At 41.5% G+C, this 19,005-nt stretch overlaps 1 protein-coding gene across 11 annotated transcripts in view; it reads right to left on the bottom strand.

Annotated features, from left to right (window-relative positions):
• Window positions 1-16,625, bottom strand: part of kifc3 (kinesin family member C3) — a 40,972-nt gene extending 24,347 nt beyond the window's left edge. For 4 of the 11 annotated variants that reach the window (XR_010912094.1, XM_067491922.1, XM_067491931.1 and 1 more), the window contains exon 1: window positions 1,932-2,466. Coding sequence is in view for 4 of the 11 variants with exons in the window: in XM_067491922.1 (XP_067348023.1) it covers window positions 1,932-2,207 (276 nt within the window). In the remaining 7 variants the exon portion in view is untranslated. Of the gene's footprint in view, window positions 1-171; window positions 266-405; window positions 578-1,931; window positions 2,467-16,466 lie in introns of those variants that run through there. The other 7 variants (XM_067491975.1, XM_067491951.1, XM_067491994.1 and 4 more) reach the window with 7 other exon arrangements.
• Between the last annotated feature and the right edge of the window lie 2,380 nt (window positions 16,626-19,005).

The following is a 19,005-nucleotide window of genomic DNA, read 5'->3' as shown; positions in this document are numbered from 1 at the left end:
TTTCACTATGAAAAATGACTGAAATCATGAAATGATCAATAGGTTTTTCACCGGAAGAAACGACTGCCCTTGGTCCATGGGGAGGTAATCTGTCTTAATGAGCTGCTACATGTGGAACACACCAATGATTGGTGGAGCTAAAATAAAAAGCACAGAGAGCGAGAACGTTACCGGACAGGAGGAGCAGGAGGATAATCATCAGGAGAGAAAATCCACGGAGGAAGAGAAACTGACAATGCAGCGCTCTGCAGCCGTCCACTGTTCACTGAGGAAACGCAACACTCTGCATCAGGTTACAGTCAGGCCTCCTCCTCTCTAACACCTCCTGTCTGTATTCAACATGTCTGTCTGTCCACCCTCTGTCCTTCACCCCTCCATCTCCGTTTCCCTCCCCTCCTTTCTTACCTCCCTCCCTGCGGCCTCGTCCTCCACATCATCCCTTCATCCTTCTCTTCCACCTCCTCGTCTTCGTCTCCGCAGCTTCACACCGACGACACACAGCAGCAGGATCTGTGTCAACACTGCCCACCGACCCCCACCACACACAGCTTCCTCCTACTGTTACCATGGCAACTGCACAGCAGCATTACACCTCCTATAGCGACGCCTCCTCCCCTCCTTAGCAGATAAATATTTCAGCCTTATCTGAAGCATGAGGAGCTGCCCCTACCCCCACCTGAAATATTCAGCAGGCCTGTGTGTGTGTGTGTGTGTGTGCATATACATGTATGACTGTCTAATGGAGGACCAGTCTTTGCAGGGATATTTTGCATCATGAGGACATTTTCTACATTTAGAGGACAATCCTGTTTTGTGAGGATATTTTATGGACTGCAGATATGATTGGGACATTTTATTTCTGCTAACATGACTTGTTATATTCAAAATATAAATAAACATTTAGGACAATGTATGACTGCACCAACTAACTGTTCAAATCTTTTCTCTTCTGCACTAAATGTAGACCAGACCAAAACCAGTAAACCACACAATAAAGAGTCCATGTTGTCCTGTCAGAGCTTCCAGAGCTCAGCAGATTAACGTCCGATGATGAATCCATTACATAACTCCTGATCTGTCTTGTAGTCTAGGTCCAGAACACATCGACACGTAACGAGTCAAAAGGCTGCAGGACCTCAAATGCGTCAGTAATAATGGGAGGAAACGCCACAATGTCAAAGACGCACAGAGAAACATGAGGTCCACTGTAAATTCTTGACAGAAAGCCCTTAAGCACGGATGCTGATTTCTGGGGCTTAATGATGAAGACGGTTCAGGTGTTACAGACATTTGGTCCCTGAGACCCTCAAGTTAACAGTGAGTTCTATCGGGGTCTTTCACTCTATTCAGGATTTCAGACAAACATTTCAGACCAACTCTTGGCATCAACTCTCAATCTTACAGAGGAGACACCAAAATCTAAAGTCCAACGCCAGGTTTACAGCCACTAAATCCAGTTTTTAATCACACAATAACATTATGACAAACCAAGGCAAAGACTAGGGATGGGTTTGATAGCATTTTATCCAATCTGAATTCCATAATCTTTATGAATTTATGTCACTCAGCGTGTCAACAAAAAACCAAAAGCTGAGCACTCAACATTCTCCAGTTACCGTTGAGTGAAAAAGTTTGCATCCCCTTATATGAAAACCACAACCAGACAGCCATCGAAAAACAACGCCATGCTGCAGTGTTTACCAGCACACTTTATTCTGTTCGACACCGAGTTCTGTCCATTTTATAATTTGTGCAGCCCTTATAAAAAGGTTAGCAAACCCCTGTAACTCTATCACATAAGTTATCCAGTAATACCATAAAATGGCACGACTGAAGTACTTATTGCAGTTTCTTCCCGTCGTTCCTCCTTTCAGACATTAATAAAAAATAAAAAAAGGGATCTGAACCATTCTTCCAAAACCTCCTCTCACCTGAGCCTGTTTCCTTCTGTCAGAAACTTTACGTCCAGCTCCTCGCCTCCTCTTCCTCTCAGGTCTGCAGCTAATCTGTCCTATAGGGTCCACAATCTTCACCGCACCACTCCCATCACCCCGAGTTCTGGACCACACCTCGGCAACACCTGCAACATCCGGACTACCTTCCTGCCCCGCAACTTCCGAGGTTCCTCCAGGCTCCGCGCCTTTGTTGTTCCGCTTCTTGAAGAGGCTGTGGAGGGTCATAACCGCAAGGGTGCACAGGACATACATGACCCCGTCCTGCAGATCCAGTTCCACCTCCACTAAAGTGTCCAGCTCTTGTTAAGCTTGAGGGCTCTGCTAAGTGAACGTTTGGCTTTCTTGAATCCAGAACCACATGGGTTAAGATGTAGTCAAAGTGAAAACTCACAGGTGTCTTGTTTACAAGTTTGAGACATAAACTTGTGCCCAAAACACTGTGTAGTTATTGAAGTTTCATCCCAGGTGAAAGTAGATGGCACCTGTTCAATCGTGTTTGTGTAATCTTCTCTCTCAACACTGCTTTTGTATCTCACCTGTTTCACCTCTGTTCTGAATCCCGCCCCCACAGAGTCCACAGTTCCACAGAACTGATAAAAACCTTCTGTACCTTGTCACGTCCTCTGCTGTTACGTCTACAATTAAATCAACAGGTAACCAGAGCCTGCAGGAGGCAGATTGAGTTTCTCAGTGTAACTTAAAACACTGAGCTGCTTGCAAACAACTTTACGTCACGTTAACCCTCTGCAGTCACAGCTGCTGCAGAACTGGCAGGAAATAGATTCATAGAATAACTCAAAGTTTACAGCATAAACAGTTCAGTGTTTTCTGACATCTCACTGAATTTATTTTTCCCCCTAAAATTGTTTACACAAAAAGACTAAAATTATTATTGAAGCTGCCTTGTCGAACAGTTGTGACGGGAAAAAAATAGATAAAATTTATGTTTAAAGAATGTGATATTTTTAGACAAACTGTGGTTTTAAATAGAATTTTGTTTGTTTTTGGTTTAGCTAACAGAGATTTCCCCCCTAGATTCTTGCTAAAAACATACAAGACATTAAGGTATAACTAAAATTACTGAGTATTTAATTTTTTTTAATATAAATATTCAAGTTAGTCTAAAATAAAAAAAAAAAAGCATAAAAGAGAAAAAGCAGGGTTAAAAAAAATTTACCTTTTGAGAATGTTAGTGTTTTAGTGTGTTTTGTCATCTACTTTAAAACAGCCGCTAAAGGAAATTTTCTAGTGAATACTGCATTAAAGTGAAACTCTTAGTTTGAAATTTACAAAAGTCACAAAATTAAAACATTTACTTTAAATCTTCCTAAAAAGATACAGTGCAGGTGGGGTGGGAAATAGATTCCCATTAGATGATCCACATTAAGGGAAAAAAAATGCACACAATAAAAGTAAAGCTTGTTCCACTAGCTTTAGTTTTACCTATACATAGACCAAATAATATTAAAAATGATTTTGACTTTTGAACACAAAACATACCATAACAACTTTAAATATTACTTTTTGTAGCTTTCATGTTTGGTTTGACAACATCCATTTCAAAAACTATGAGCACAGAAAAAGCAAACTAGATTTTTGTTAACAAAATATATAAATCTAAGTAAGATACCTTTAAAATTAGACAATATATTTTATTACTGTTAAAAGCACTGACTTTTTAAAAATTCCCAAATGACCACCTGAGGGTTACAAACTTTTTGTTTTTTAAGTTTTAGCTCAATGGTACAGTTCCCGCTCATTAGACTGCAGAAGTAAAATCCTGAACAAGGACAAAAGACAAATACTGAATCAGCACAAATCTGATCCAAGACTCCAACTGAAAACAACACACTTGCAGATTCTAAGGTTTGTTATCCAGATCAACAGGAAGTGTAAAAATCCAAATCCAAGTTTCCTCAATAGCTGTTCCACTGCTAAGCTCAGAGTTTCGTCCCTTTCCTCCACACGGTTTGTTAATTCTTTGTTAAGAGGTTTGTTTCCTGATCGGACGAGTCACGTCCATGGTGGACAGCTCGGACTTTCTGCTCCATTATCCCCTCTGTGGCACTCGGATTAAAGCTGAGGGAGGCTTCACCTCCATCAGACTGAGTGAGTGACAGGCTGAAGAGAGAGAGTGTTCTCCATTTGCCCTACACCTCCCTTGCCCGTCCCCTCCCCCTTCTCTCCCTCCCTGTCCTGAGACCATCTGTTGTTGCTACAGGATAAAAACTCTGCTGAGGACCAATGTCACTGATGAGCCAACACAGGATCATATAATGAGATGTATTTATTAGACATTCAGACTCTGCATAATGTAGAAACTCCTCAGATATGTCACTTTTTCATTTAATCAACCTCCACATGTTTGAGTGTGTACCCACATACACACACAGTCATGTTGACACCGTCACACAAACTGTTTTCTCAGTCTGTTATTTTAATTGCCTTTTTACTAATTCAATTTTTCTTTAAAAGTGCTTAAAAGTTCATTTAAATTTGAATTACAATGCAACAGGTCCTCTTTACTATGGATACACCCCGATTAGCAGTCTGCAGCTACACACCCTCATACACAACAACATGTGATACAATGTGTGTATTCAGGTAAAAGGGCAAGTATTGGTCTAAAACATATCCACTACAAATAACACTTCAAATTTTTACTCCGGTAAAAGTAAAATATCTACATTTTACTTAAAGTACTGCACTAAGAAAATTATGTATTTTAAACATTACTGATAATTATGGGAAAACATGACAAGTCAACGGTCACTGTTGGTAAATATGGAGCCAATTTTGACCACTTTAAGTGGTGACAGGTGGTTGACACATAATGCTACATCAGCTTTGATTACTTTCTCATAAACACATTTTGGCTCATCTATGTATAATAAGTGAATGCTAATTTATTTAACACTGTGCAGACATCAAAAACAGCATTTGCCGATAAAAAAGAAAAATGCTGATGCTCCATCAGGAGTTAGAGTTTAGTTTGTTTGAAAAGGTGCAGATTACTACATTGTGTTGCCGATTGAGGACTCAGATCTGCAAACACTTGTCTGTAGTTCCAGACTTTTCCAAAATTACCATATGATAAGCAAAAGGCCTTTAAAGATATTTACACCGCGGTCAGAGGCAACCTTGTTGCTCAGTGTGCTAGAAAGCTCGACCCCCCTTCTGTTTATGTGAAAGACCTGTGCACCCTGGGAACTGGATCAACAGGGAGCTGACAGTGTGAATCACAGCCAGTGAATCGTGATGCATGGATCTCATTGGCTGCGGTCACTTCAGGACCTCACTGTATATAGTGGTGACCTGAACGTGCCTCACACAGAGCTGGGACAGTTTCTACAAACTTGTGAAGGAAAAAATAGGACGTTTCCAGTCCAATGACCACATTCAGGGTCTTAATGAGGGAGGAGGAGTCACAGCAGGAAACACTTGTTTCACTTCATACTATAAAACATTCAAAGCCACAACAGACTGATCATATGTTAAACAAGGAGATTTCCAGGATCAAAGGATGCTTGATTAAAAATTTAACTATTTGACACTCGGGATACCTGAACCTATAAGTCCATCCGGCCCCTGTGAGTCTCTGCAGCTACATGTCAGCAGTGGTGACAAGTGTAAAGTAAATCTTCTTGTGTCCTGCTGTTCTGCACTTTACAACCAGAGACAAACAAATTTAGCTGCTTTTTAAAAACTCTCATCATGTGCAATCTATAGAAGAACCTGCACATGCTGTGTCCTTTTTCTTTGCAGTGTCTCTGCTGTTTATTCAAATTTAGAATCTCGACTGTTTTATAATCACTGGTCTGCTGCAGACATCTGATTCTGGCCACGTTGGCTCTTTTTTGCGTTTCCATCGTTTTAGCCCAACATGTGTTGAGCACATGATCCGGTTAGTGAGCTCTAACAGGTGACTGTGCAGCAGAGTCGACCCAGACGCACAACAGGAACCTACAGTGAAAAAATAATCGGAACTAACCATATCTAAGTTAATAATTATGATGAGAGACAATCCCTCGGTGATAAACTAAGACTTGTTTCCTATCGATATCTACTTTCTACAAGAACTTCAAACAAAAATGAAAAAAAATTGATCACTGTTCAATTTTTTTTAATCAAAGAAGAGCAACAAAAATCTGAGGATGTAATCTGTGATAAGTGGACACACTTGCAAAAGCTCTAATCCAGCTTCCAACATTGCTAATTACAGAAGATCCAGCCTCAAAGTCTTTTGAGCAGGATGTCTGGCAACTTACTCACTGTTTTAACATTGAAAGCTTCAGCGGATTTCCAAAAAAAAAAAAACAGCTAATGTTTTTGTAATATCCAGTTTGTTAGCGGATTTTAAAGAACATCATTTCTCATGATCCTTAGGTTTTTACGTCACAGGTCAGACGTGTCTGTAAAAACAGGGCAGATGGACTAGAAACTGTAAGAAGTGTTTAATCAGCAGAGAAGAACTTTAGAACGATGGCTTAAGATAAAAAACATTGGTGAGATTTATAAGTTGACAAATCAGTGTTACGATGAGGTGAGTTTCTGTTGACACTTGATCCTTTTTCCACACACACACACACACACACACACACACACACACACACAGAAATATTAAGTTCATTCACCTTCAGCTGAACTTCAACACACCCTGATCAAACTAACTCTGGCTCCATTTGGTGACCTGCCATCTGATTAAATAAAAAAATAAAAAACAATAAATAGTTCCAGAGAAACTGGGCCGTGGTCAATAAATGTCTCACCCAGAGATAAATGTGTCACTTATCAGATCAGAGCGATTTGTGTCTGGGGGAGACAAGGCTTTAATCTCAGCAAAAAAACAGGACGAAGGTGAGGTGGAGGTCACCTGTGCTGCTGCAGGTGTGTCAGTGACTCTGGATTTAAGCAGATTAGTGCAAACACCTCCTGCTCTTTATTCAAGAAGCTTTTAATAACAAATTTAAGTCTAGGCAGCAACAAGAGACAAAGAGTGTCTCTCCAGGGGGTCACACAGTGGATCTAGTTACATTTACACGGTTACACTTCAAATAACAACAGAACAACAACTAACAGGTGCATCCACATTGAATCCAGGTCTGCAGATCAGGTACAACAGAGGTGGAGTGACAGGAAACAGTCCTCTAGTTAACAGACAGCCGGTGGAGTGAATCTCAGAGTTTCAAATATTTACTTGTGTTTTATTTTTAATATTTACTATGTTTAAGCAGCTCGCTCACGCAAAGTTTGTGTGTGGACCAGATCAGATATAAAGAAACTCAAGCTGGTTTATTCACACTACACTGGAATGGTGAAGGAGGAGGAGGAGGAGGAGGAAGAGGAAGAGGAGGAGGACTGTTTGGGTTTAGTGGTTCACAGATTCCCAGCATGCACTGCACACGCCCAGCTCTCAGCTCTCCATCTGAGCTATTTAAGGAGGAAATTACAGAGCGAGCAGCTGGGTGGAAACATGGTGACGTGACATCTGAAAACAGGCAAAGAGAAAATAAAGGAGAGAAGGAACCAAGTCAGCGAAGAGGAGGAGGAGGCTGGTCCTCAGCTCTCTGTCCAAACCCTGAAACTTTAAACAAATCCTAAGTCTAGAAACAAATCCAGAAGATTCCTCAGAGCTTCCTTCTTTAACCCATTAAGTCCTGAGTCACCCTTTTAAAACTCCTTAAACAAACTTGAATCTTCACCCAAACCTCCATTCTTCAGCCTCTGTAGTCGAAACAAGAAACAAAACCAAGTCAAATCTTCAACAATTGGTTTTAGCTGAAAATACTGTTTTTGCCCTAATGTTAAGTGTTTATTATGAAAATATACGTCATTTTAAGTGGGAAAGAATAAAATGGCAGTGTAATCCTCCACATTTATTATTTTATTTTCCCAATCATTGTACATCTGTATTAATCCTCCCTGTTTTTTTTTTTTTATCTATCTATCTGTTATCTTAGATCTGACAAACTCTTCCAAAACCCGCCTCCTCCCAATTTATGTCTCAGCTACCAGTACAACAGTCACATCATGATATAGTGTATATACAAATAAATCTAATTCTTAAAGTAAATACTGTGCCATTCATGCAGTATAAACTTTTATCCAAAGGGACAAGTGAGGTCCACAAATTAACAAACTACATTTCCCATGCTGCATTTCACTTTTCTTGCCAATATTTCAGCAAATCCCAGTGCATTATTATCCATCACAGGACTCAAAAACAAGGACATGGTCTAGATACACATCACAGTCAGCCTTAATAGGTTAAACATTTGTGGACACGGTGGAAAGTGGGAAAGTCTCAGTCTCTGTCTGAGCCATAAATCTTACTCAGGTTTTCAGACCAGCTTTTAAAAAATCCTCATGCTTCTGACACAGAAAACTTGAAACACAAAGTGCTGCTTCATTCTTGTTTGACGTCTCTAAACCTTCTATTCTACCCCAACGGCTGCCCACCCTGAGTTTTTCCATCAACAGATTTGTTGGTTTTTTTTCTAATTGTCTAAGGTCTTGATCTTGACTGTTGACTGTTAAAGGCCTGCTGCTACGTAAAAACACATTTACACACTTTTGCTGCAAATACAAAAACCAGGACATGGATCTTATGAAAGTAATATCAGCTCTGAACTAAATGTCTGAGTACACACACACACACACACACACACACACACACACACACACACACACACACACACACACACACACACACACACACACACACACACACACACACACACACACACACACACACACACACACACACACACACACACACACACACACACACACACACACACACACACACACACACACACACACACACACACACACACACACGAATTTGCTAAACAGCTCCACCTGCTGGACTCCTGTCGACCCACATGGATCAGTCTGAGTCTCAGCGTCTGGTTTTAATAACACAGACACACACTTTATGTAACAGCTGAGATTCACACACAATCCCAGCCCAAAAACAGATACGTGTTTCTATAGTTGTGAGGACATCTACAGCAGCTTCCTGTGTGCAAGAAAAAAAAAAGCAGGACAAACTGAACATAAAACACTTCCAGGAATTTTTTCAACAAAAAATCCATCGTAGTAATCAGTTACTCTGTCCATTATTTCTTCTGACATGAACAATACCTGTAAAAATACCTTACTTAAAGCTTTTAAATTTAGATTTTGCTGTTTTCTTAAAGCAAAACCAAATGTAAAACATTATATAATTTGCAGTGTGTCCTGTGCTACCAGTTTTTTCTTTAGTTTGCCTGAAAATGCTTTAAAGTTTATTCAACTTTTTTCTGCAGCAACTAATTTCTCCCAAAGTTTTATAACAATATCACTTGTAGTTTTCAAAATATAGCAATGTGAAGATTGCTCTCATAGACGGCATAAAAATAAAATCATGCAAATATTCATAACAATTATTGTACATCAGCTGTCAGCCCACAGAGTAATAGATCACTGTATTAACTGTACTTAACATATTACAGTTGGAACATGTTACATGTTACATGTTTCTAGCTGTAAGCGTGTAGGAGTAGTAGATAACTGACCACACGGTGGCGCTATAGAGCCCACACAGTAACATGTGAATCACTTCATCATGGGGCAGCTGTACACAAAGCTTCATGCTACCATGTGTAGTTTTTGAGATATTGCAGTTTAAACATCACTCCCATAGACTTTCCATTCAAAAAAAAAAATTATATTAATATTCTTAATAATTACAGTACATTAGCTGTCAGCACACAGAGTAATAGCATAACATTAATAACGTAACATATTACAGTTGAAACCATGTTTGTAGCTGTTAGCATTTAGGACTAGTAGCATGCCAAGAAACGTACGGAAGAATCCGGAAAATTAAATACTGAAAACAACAAGATTGCTTTCAGCAATCACACTAATAATGTTAGAAGTTCCATTATCGCGCTCATCCACTTATGCTATTTTTCTCTCCTTCAGCGTCACACAGGCTACAAACGAAGTCATTTAAGACTCACTTTATTCACATTTTTAATCCATTTTGAACACAGGGAGTTTTAACGTGGGTAGAACAAACACTGCTCCTAAGACAATAAATGGGTTTGACCTCACAGGGTCTTCATGAGGACAGTTCCTGTTAAATCTTCTGTGATGAAAAGTTCTCCATACATCCACATATTAACTTTGTAAAACTACAAGTTTTTCTGTGCAGGGACAACAAACTCCACCCACTGGCCATGGACATGCAGACTGAGGGAGCCATGATCGGGTTCCATCACGGTGGTTTTGTGTCTTAATTTGTTCAATTTGCGTTTCTGTCACGTGATTTGGTATTTTCTAACTGAAGAACCATCTTCCCTTCATACAGAGACTCCGGCCCATGGACTCCCTGATGTTCGTGTCTGGTGGGGCTGTTCAGTAATTTGTGTAAATGTGTGCTGGGTTTTGTTTTGTCAGACACCTGATCCACAGACCCCAGTCTCCCTGACACACTGAGGCTGTGGCAGGATTTCTACAATTGCAGCATTTCAGCCTCAATTTTCCATCGTGTGTTAGTGAGAAGCAGATCTCACATCGTCGAGATTAAATTAACGACACCACACCTGAAGACTGCGGCTCCTGTAACAGTGCGACAGTTGGAAGCTGGGTGTCACTCAGAGGCACGTCGGACAAGAAAGGCGAGTTCATGAAACAAGTCAAACCCCTGCAACAGCAAACACATCAATACTCAGCAACACACACACACACACACACGATTCTGTCACAGTGGAATACAAATATTCTCCACCTTCTTCTCAGTCTCCAACCCAGTTATTCTGTCTGTAGCGCTCAGTTCCAACCACACTGAATCTCACATTTCTGTAGTACTTTTACACTAAATGTTTCGGCAGTGATATGCAGGTCCAAGCACATAATGCAGTTTATGTGAATCATGCCAAAGTAACTGCTGTAAAGGGGAGAATCCAGCTCCTCAATCTCAACCACAAAAGATAGGAATTCCATCTGTAACCATGGTAAATGTACACAGCTTCAAAATAAAACTAAAATTCTATAACATCAAAACACCAATAAAAGTATTAGCTGGATTTAAGGCCTTAATGTCTCCAGACTAATGTTCTAATTAGAAAAATCAACAATTATTCCGACTCTGATTATATAAACTCAAAAAGACAAAACAAAAAATCCAGTCGAGCTCTGCAACTGTCTGTCTGCACTGAATGCTCTGGGCAACGGACAGGAGACAGACAGATTCCACTGCTCATACTCATCAGTTAATCTGAGAGTCCTAGCAGACCTCTTCCTGACATCATGCTTAAATGAGTGAGATACAGATGTGAGGCCAGTGACCTTTGACCTCTGACCACCAAAATAAAACAGCAGCTCCAGCAAAGACAAAAATATAAAATACAAAACAAGAAAAAAAAACTTAATGTTACCAAAACCTTTATATATTCAGAGCAGATTCACTGAGGTCTCCTCTCTTGTTCAGGAAGTCCTGATCACATCCAGTCACAGCTAGAAGCGGATCAGCACAACCATCATGTCTGACCTGAGACCACTGAGCAGCTCCACTGCAGCAGTTGAGGTTTAATGAGCTGCTTTTGTTTCTAATGTCCAGCCAGATTTATTCCTGTAGTTACAAGCTCGCTTCTCTAAGGGTTTGAGCTACTGTGGGTTTAGGCCATCACCTCCCTAAAGTAAGCATTAACTTACACTTTATCAAAGTCTAAATTAGGCTCCAGTATTAGCACATGACAAACATTTAACTTCATCTGAAACAAACGGCTTCTCAGTGTAGTTTTTCATCAAACGGCTGAACATTTAAGGAAATGGTTTCAGATTTATCTCCATTTGCACCAGCACATTTGTGTTGCTCTGGTTCTTCTATAAACCAGTAGACTCATGGTTTTATTGACTCAGTGGAACAACATTGGAAAGCAGGCTTGTGTGGGTGGCGTCAGGAGACGACTGCTGTGGTAACTGTGAAGTCACAGCAGCAAGTCTTGGCTTTTCAGATCAGTCCTGTCTTTAACATTAGCCTCATGTCGGTGCTTACGTAACATTCTCGACATAGTGAACATGAGGCAACTTTGCCTCCCTTAAAAGCAAGAATGTTTTCAGCTCATTAACTGTGCAAATAAAATATGAGGCCCCACCCAGTCAGTCCCTCCGTCCTCCAGTCAATGTTTTAAACACATTGGTTCAGTGTTTATTCTCATTTTGAAAAAGCACAAACAAGCTTATATCTCATCTTTCACACACTTCAATCTTGTCACCAACCTTTACTCCTCCTTGTCTCTGCAGATTTATACAGATTTAACCTCTGAAAGCAGTAAACACTATTGTCGCAGGCAGGACTAAACCTCATCCTGCTCCGCTCTCCTCTCCTATCAGACCTACAAACAGCACAGAGGAAGAACAAACACTGCAGCCACTGTACATCTATTAGCCACCATAGGCCTGGGCTCAGACCCTGAACTCAGCAAATGCTCAGTTAATCTTTAATGATCTGAGCCGCTGCATTTAACCGAGCAGGTTTGCGTGAGGACGGACCAACTGCTGCTGGTCTGTGTTTGTCTCAGAGACACTCAAGCACAAACAGACACTCAAGCTGCAGCAAAGCAAACAGCTGATCACAGGCCAGTGTTTAAGTCAAATAGCAGAGAACAAGTCACATGCTTGTAGTTACAGGAAGTCTCATACTGGGGGGGGGCTGATCTGAAATGCAGAGGTCCATGTGATGGATGACTTGAAGCCTCAAATGTCTCTCCTGCTTCCAAATATTCTTCTTTTTGCACCTCAACAAGAACAAAAGAGCAAACCAGTCACTGACCAGATTACTGTTAATCCACATACACACGGGGTAGATAAGGAATCAGTAAATGTGAGGGGGAATGATCTGTGACAGAAGTCAGTGTTCTCAGGAGAAATCCAGCGGATCCTCTACTGTAGTAACCAGGTTCTTCTGGTTACGCCAATCAGCTACTGGAGAAAAACAGCAGGAACCAGGTCACTGACGAGCAGGTAAACAACTATGCTTGTGCTAAGTGAAGAAAACCAAAGGTTTGTAGCTAAACTTGTGATGTTATTGATTCTCTCCCCGTCTCTCACTAACAAACATGGTGACAGATTGGAAAACAGCATCAGTATCAGGAGTCAGTAGTGAGGTTATAAAGGTAACAGGATCATTTCATAATATCAGTCTCCAGTCACATTAGTTAACTGTAAAATGCTGTACAGGACTATGAGCACCAGCTGTAACCATGGTAACCATGCCCAGCAAGGAAACAGCCTCAAAATGCAGAGATAAACATTACTTTTAGTTTTCATCCTGTAATTTCAAAGTCTGAATAGAGCTAAAACAAAACAAACACTTTCAAGCTTTTTGTCCAGATGTTTACTACAGGAAGTCGGACAATTTCTCCCCCAACATTGTTTTAATGTTTTCAGTTTCATGTGTCAGTTTGATTTTTCAAATTATTAGAAACAAAGGAACAAAGAAGGAGGAGTGAAGTCCCGTCTACGTCAGTGAAATCTCTGATGAGGACGTCCTGTGTGATGTGGCTGCAGCTCTGTCTCTGCAGACAAAAACTGCATTTATTTATAGAAAGTCTGTGTTGAGCGGTCACTGTGGGAGACTCCACCCTACACACACCCACACACACACTGATGTTACTGTCATCACACACAGGAAACCAAGGCCTGTGTGTGTCCCACATGTCCTCATGAGGACAGGAAAAAAAACAAACCCCTGTGAAGACGTTCAGCAGATAGTTACTGTTTAATGTTTAATCCTGGGTTTAGGATTAAGTCTGGGATTAAAGCTGAGTTTTAATCAGGCCTGAAGATAAAGAAAAGAAAGGAGGTGGTGGAAAGTCCACGTCTGCTTTTATAGAACAGGATCCGACTGTTTAGTTTGGAGCTGCAGCCGTCGGGGGGGGGGTGTGTGTGTGTGTGTGTGTGTGTGTGTGTGTTGGAGGGGGTTAATTCTGGGTTTAGGTTGCTGTTGATGGTTTTTATAAGGCTCATTTCCTCAAAAGAAAGCAGCTTTAATGAAGACACCACACATCCGTGGATTGTGCAGAGTAACAATAATGTTACCGAGAGTCTGATTTTAAATGTTTAACACAAACTGAACTCACCTCCAGTGTGTTGTGACTTTTCAGGGACAGACATTTCAAACTAAGTCAATGTTTCGAAGTGAGACGTGATACAGAAACTGATTATAGAACAATCCTACATTAACATTCTCTTCCTCACATCATCGTCACAGCTGCCGTTTTATTGTTGTGTTATTGTTTTAAATTCAACTGATTTAAAATTCTGTATCAGTATCCTTCTCTGGACCACATCAGTGGTCATCCACGGAGGACTCTGGCTGTTCTTTCAGCCAGGTGATGGCATCTTTACTTCAGCCAGAGATTCTACACAAAACAATGGTTCACCTGCTGGAAAAAACCTGTCCACATCGTGTCCCGCACTCAGGAAGACCCTTTACCACAGAAGAAGAGCCAAAAGAGCAAACAACAAGATTTACGACAGATGTTCTTTAAGTCAGTGGCCAACTGCAAACTCTGGTCCAGGTTCTGACCCAAACTGGCTTGGAGTGTTTCATGTTATGTTAAAAGAGGTGCAGTGTGGCCATCTTTGCAGAAATACAGGGGCTTAGTTGCTGCTGAGAGAAGGGCATCAGACAAAGGGTAATGGTTTGATCATGAGGCTCAGGAATAATCAGAGGTAAGTGGTTAGAAGCACGTTTACAGGAAAACGAGTGTCAGAAAGACGAGCGGACACGTCAACAAGCCTCCAACCGCGGGTAAAAAATGCTCTGCTACAGTTTTACAAAGTTATATCAAATCAAATCTCAGTACCTGAAAGTGCAACAGGTGCAACAAAAACATGAAAGACTGCTGCACTTAACCTGGGGACACACCTGAAGACAAGCAAAGACTGTGAAAGGCTGGATGGTTCACACGGAGCTACCACCAACTATTACAGATTGCTAGTGTTTGTCAGTCTGGGAGCAGCACGCACCTGACGACTGAGTAAACTGGGGAAAACACAGGGGACAACTGGACATTGTGGAAATGGACACACACCCAAATCCTGCAAGACTGAAAAATTATCACATGTTCTTGTACCAAAACAAATATGGCCAACATGGATGTAAAGGTAAGGACAACGTGGACTATGGAGTCTAAAGAGAGTCTTAAGACTAAAGACCAGAATCTTTACACAGCAAACTTTAAGCTCCATTGTGTCGAATTCTTTTTATTTTCATGACATTTTAGTGAATAAAACTAAAAGCAGAAAAGGAGCCTAGTGTGTTTTTTTAGCGGCGCTGGTTATGTTAAAAATATAATTTCCCTGACCAGGTGTCACTAATCAAGCGATTCACGAGTTTGTGCAGTTTGGAGCATGTGGTGAATCTGACGTGGAACATTCACATTAAAGAGACTCAGAGGAAAGTAGGAGACATTTATGACAATAAATATTAAACTGTTTTTGCATGAGGCCCAAAAGATTTACTCTGAACTCTTGTTGTATCGGAGTGTAACACTGCACCGCTACATGAGACTACACACAAATACATCAAGACAAATAAACTGTCTCCTACAACATGTAATGTATCCGTCCTAACTGTAGAGGGCGCTGAAGGCCAAACACGTTTCTGTTTTTAAAAATGAAGCCCAGAGAATTCAGCCTCGGACTTTGTCCAGAGTTACTTTTCACACATGGCCACAATAATCGTCCTCAAACTCAGCTCGATTTCAGTGCTCGGTCAGTGTGCACAGCAGGCACAACATGAACTTAGACTGTGGGAAACAGGGTTGAGTTTACAGTATATCAGAGACGTGCGGATAATATGGACTTTGTACCAGAAGCAGCTGCTGAGAATCAGCGTTCATACACAGGACGACATCTCACATACACCGAGCTTTAAAATCCAAATCACGCAGTCTACGCATTTTGAATGAGTACACAAGAGCATCATAACTAACTTGTTTACAATAGGATCCATACTCATGGATGACCCCCCCCCCCCCTTTTATTTGAGCCCCTGCCCTGAAAAACTCTCAACACGTCCCTGTTTCAGTGGCTGAACTCAGTTCATCAGTAAACAGTTTGTGTGTGTGTTTCTCTGTGAATTTGTGTCTCTGTGTTATTGTGTCTCTCTGTGTATAATTGTGTGTCCCTGTGTGTCTCTCTGTGTATAATTGTGTGTCCCTGTGTGTCTCTCTGTGTATAATTGTGTGTCCCTGTGTGTCTCTCTGTGTATAATTGTGTGTCCTCTGTGCGTCTCTCTGTGTGGGGTATTGTGTCCCTCTCTGTGGACCAGGTGAGGCCGAGCCTCTTTTGTTGCAGAGGACAGATAGAAGCGGTGGAAACTGCTGGACGTTTCCATGAACAGAGGAGAACCGGATCCGCACCGTGTGACACTGTGAGCGGGCAACACCTCTGCGTCCTTACGGACCCGCAAAGCCCCACAAAGTGTGAAGGAAGCGAACTTTTCCTCACCTCTGGTCCCCGCTGTCTCCTCCGCGGTGACTGTCCCGGTCTGAGTCCCGTTGTTGACCTGTCTGTAGGAGGACAAATTTCGGCGCTGGGTCTCCGGTTTTCCAGCGGTTCAGGATCCGGGTGTCGCTCCGCCGCCAAACGTCAAGACTGACTGTGCTGCCTTCACGGACCGTGGGACAGAGAGAGATTCACTGTGCAGAGCGCATGTGGGCGGAGACAAAGAACATTTATAAGGACGAGGGCGGGACGGAGCCGCAGCGACCACAGCTGGAGGCTCAGGCTGATGCAGGGCCCCCACATAGCATTGACTCCTGTCCCCCTCTTTTGTCTGAAAGTGCCAGTGACAGTAAATAAAAAACGACAGCAGCTGCTGGAGGAGATCAAGAATTCAGGAGAAACGGAGCAGCTAGTCAGAAAGATGTTAAGATTTCAACACAGTTTATGTTCGTATACTTATGTTTTATATTATAATAATAAATGATTTTACTTTTCAAGCCCCCCACCACACACATACAAACACTGGCTTAACTGTATTAATTTGTTCCATTAACACATTTTTCTGGGTTTTTGTTTTAGGTTTTGTCTGTCTGTGTCAGGTTGCTATCTTTGTGATAGTTAAAGTCTTTCTGACTTTATACAGACTCTGTTTTTTAAAATGAGCAGCATCGCCACATTAACTCATTCATAATCTCTACTTTCATTCATTCACTCGGCTGCTTGTTCCTGTCTGCAGCCGTTTGTTACACACGTGCTGTTGGAGAAAACTGATTAGGAACCTGGTTACACGTATCCATGGCGTCCGTTCACAAACAGCCCAGATTCTCCTCTGTCTTCTGTCGGGCTCTTTGAAAGCTGCCAGGAAGCAGAAATTATTACAATTCACTGATTGGTCGGAAGGCCGAGCCTCACTCACACTGTGTAGACGTGAGTCAGTGTATTTACATGGACTTAAGTCACCAGGTTACAGCTGTCTTTCTCTGGAAAGCTGGTTTCGTGTCATGTAAACTGAAAATCGGGGATGAGCTTTGAGTAAGTTAAACATCACAGAAGTAAAATATTCATAAAAAATGGGGCAGCCATTATTCTGAGGTAAAAATACAAAGCAGCTCACATCAATCTCCTTCTTCATCTAGTGTTTCTGTTCATTTGGTTCCTCCAGTGGTCAACTGATAACAACAGGGGCTAATGGTTCTCTCTCTCTCTCACACACACACACACACACACACACACACACACACATACTCCGGCTGCATTATAAATGATTTTATTTACAAATTGTTTCCACATGTTCTTCATTAACACAGTCACAGTAAATTATCATGTGGTTTCTTCCTCTGCTCTGTGACCTGCAGTGATGATGAGGCTTCCTGCGTTCAGTTCCACATCGTTCCTGTTTTCCCGCCTTTTTCTTGTTTTCTGTGTTTCCTCTTCGGCTCAGACCAACACAATGAACGTTTCCTCTGCTTCCTGAAGCATTTCCCCTCATGCACTTAGACTCAGTGTTTGTATTCCTGGGAGGGTCCAGCTCTTTATTTCCTCGGCAGAGAGCTCAGAGGAGACAGACACTGGTGTCAAACAGTGAGACTACAGATGTGTCTACTATTAAAGCACAATCTATGGAAATGTGCATAAATCATTGTGGTTATTTAACAACTCACTGTCTCTAACTACAGTTTTAAACTGGTTTTCATGAGCACTTCACCATAAAGCTTGTGGGCAAAATACTGTGCTGATGCCGGCCCTGAATGAACCATGACCACAATAAAAACTGGTTCTGTGTCTCTTGCCCTCATGATCCAGAATGACCTGAAAAGTGGTGGAGAGTAAATTGTGTCAGACAGTTATTGAGCTGTTCAGGCAGACTGATCACAGCTGGATGCTGCAGAGCTGAAGGTCGTCCTCTGACCACCAACGCGACACATCAGTAAAACCATCACACGGCAGTAACCTCTACACCATCATCAGAATCAGAAGCTGCTCCAATAAGGAAATCCATCACGTCCGGTAATTTACTGACTCTGTTGGCTTTCCGCTGGAATGAAGACGTTCCTGATTACTACCCACCCGGCTGTAGCCGAACTGTGTCATAGAAAACCTGCATAAACAAAGTAATTTTTTCAGTTTTCCTCTGAGGTTTTGCTGAGCTCCTGTTGAATCTGTAGAGCTCTGCAGCCAATATCCAGTCCCTGTGAGGGACGTTCAAACAAAGTGGAGGAAAACTGAGCATCAGCGGTGGTTGGTGCTGAAGTACGGAAGCTTTCTGAAACACTGAATTAACATGAAGCAACTGTGTTGCTGTGTTCACTGGGTTTTCAAAGCATCTAACAAAGATTAAGTATCTGCTGGTCAAACCACTGTATTACATGCAAATTACACTAAAACAGTTGATCAAAACACAAGATGTTTTCATGTTAGAGTTAGAAGCAGATCAGTTTTTCAAAAGCAGTGTGACAGTTTTCAAATATGAGTGTAATTGTAAATCTGGCGAAGCTTCTGCTTTGAAAACTCAATACTGTAATAATTCGTCAGCTTGGAGTGT

The sequence above is a fragment of the Channa argus genome, chromosome 2, assembly GCF_033026475.1.
Source record: "Channa argus isolate prfri chromosome 2, Channa argus male v1.0, whole genome shotgun sequence".
In the NCBI taxonomy this organism is placed as follows: Eukaryota; Metazoa; Chordata; class Actinopteri; order Anabantiformes; family Channidae; genus Channa; species Channa argus.
Note: the sequence above shows the minus strand (reverse complement) of the source record. Positions and strands in the feature narration are given on the sequence as shown.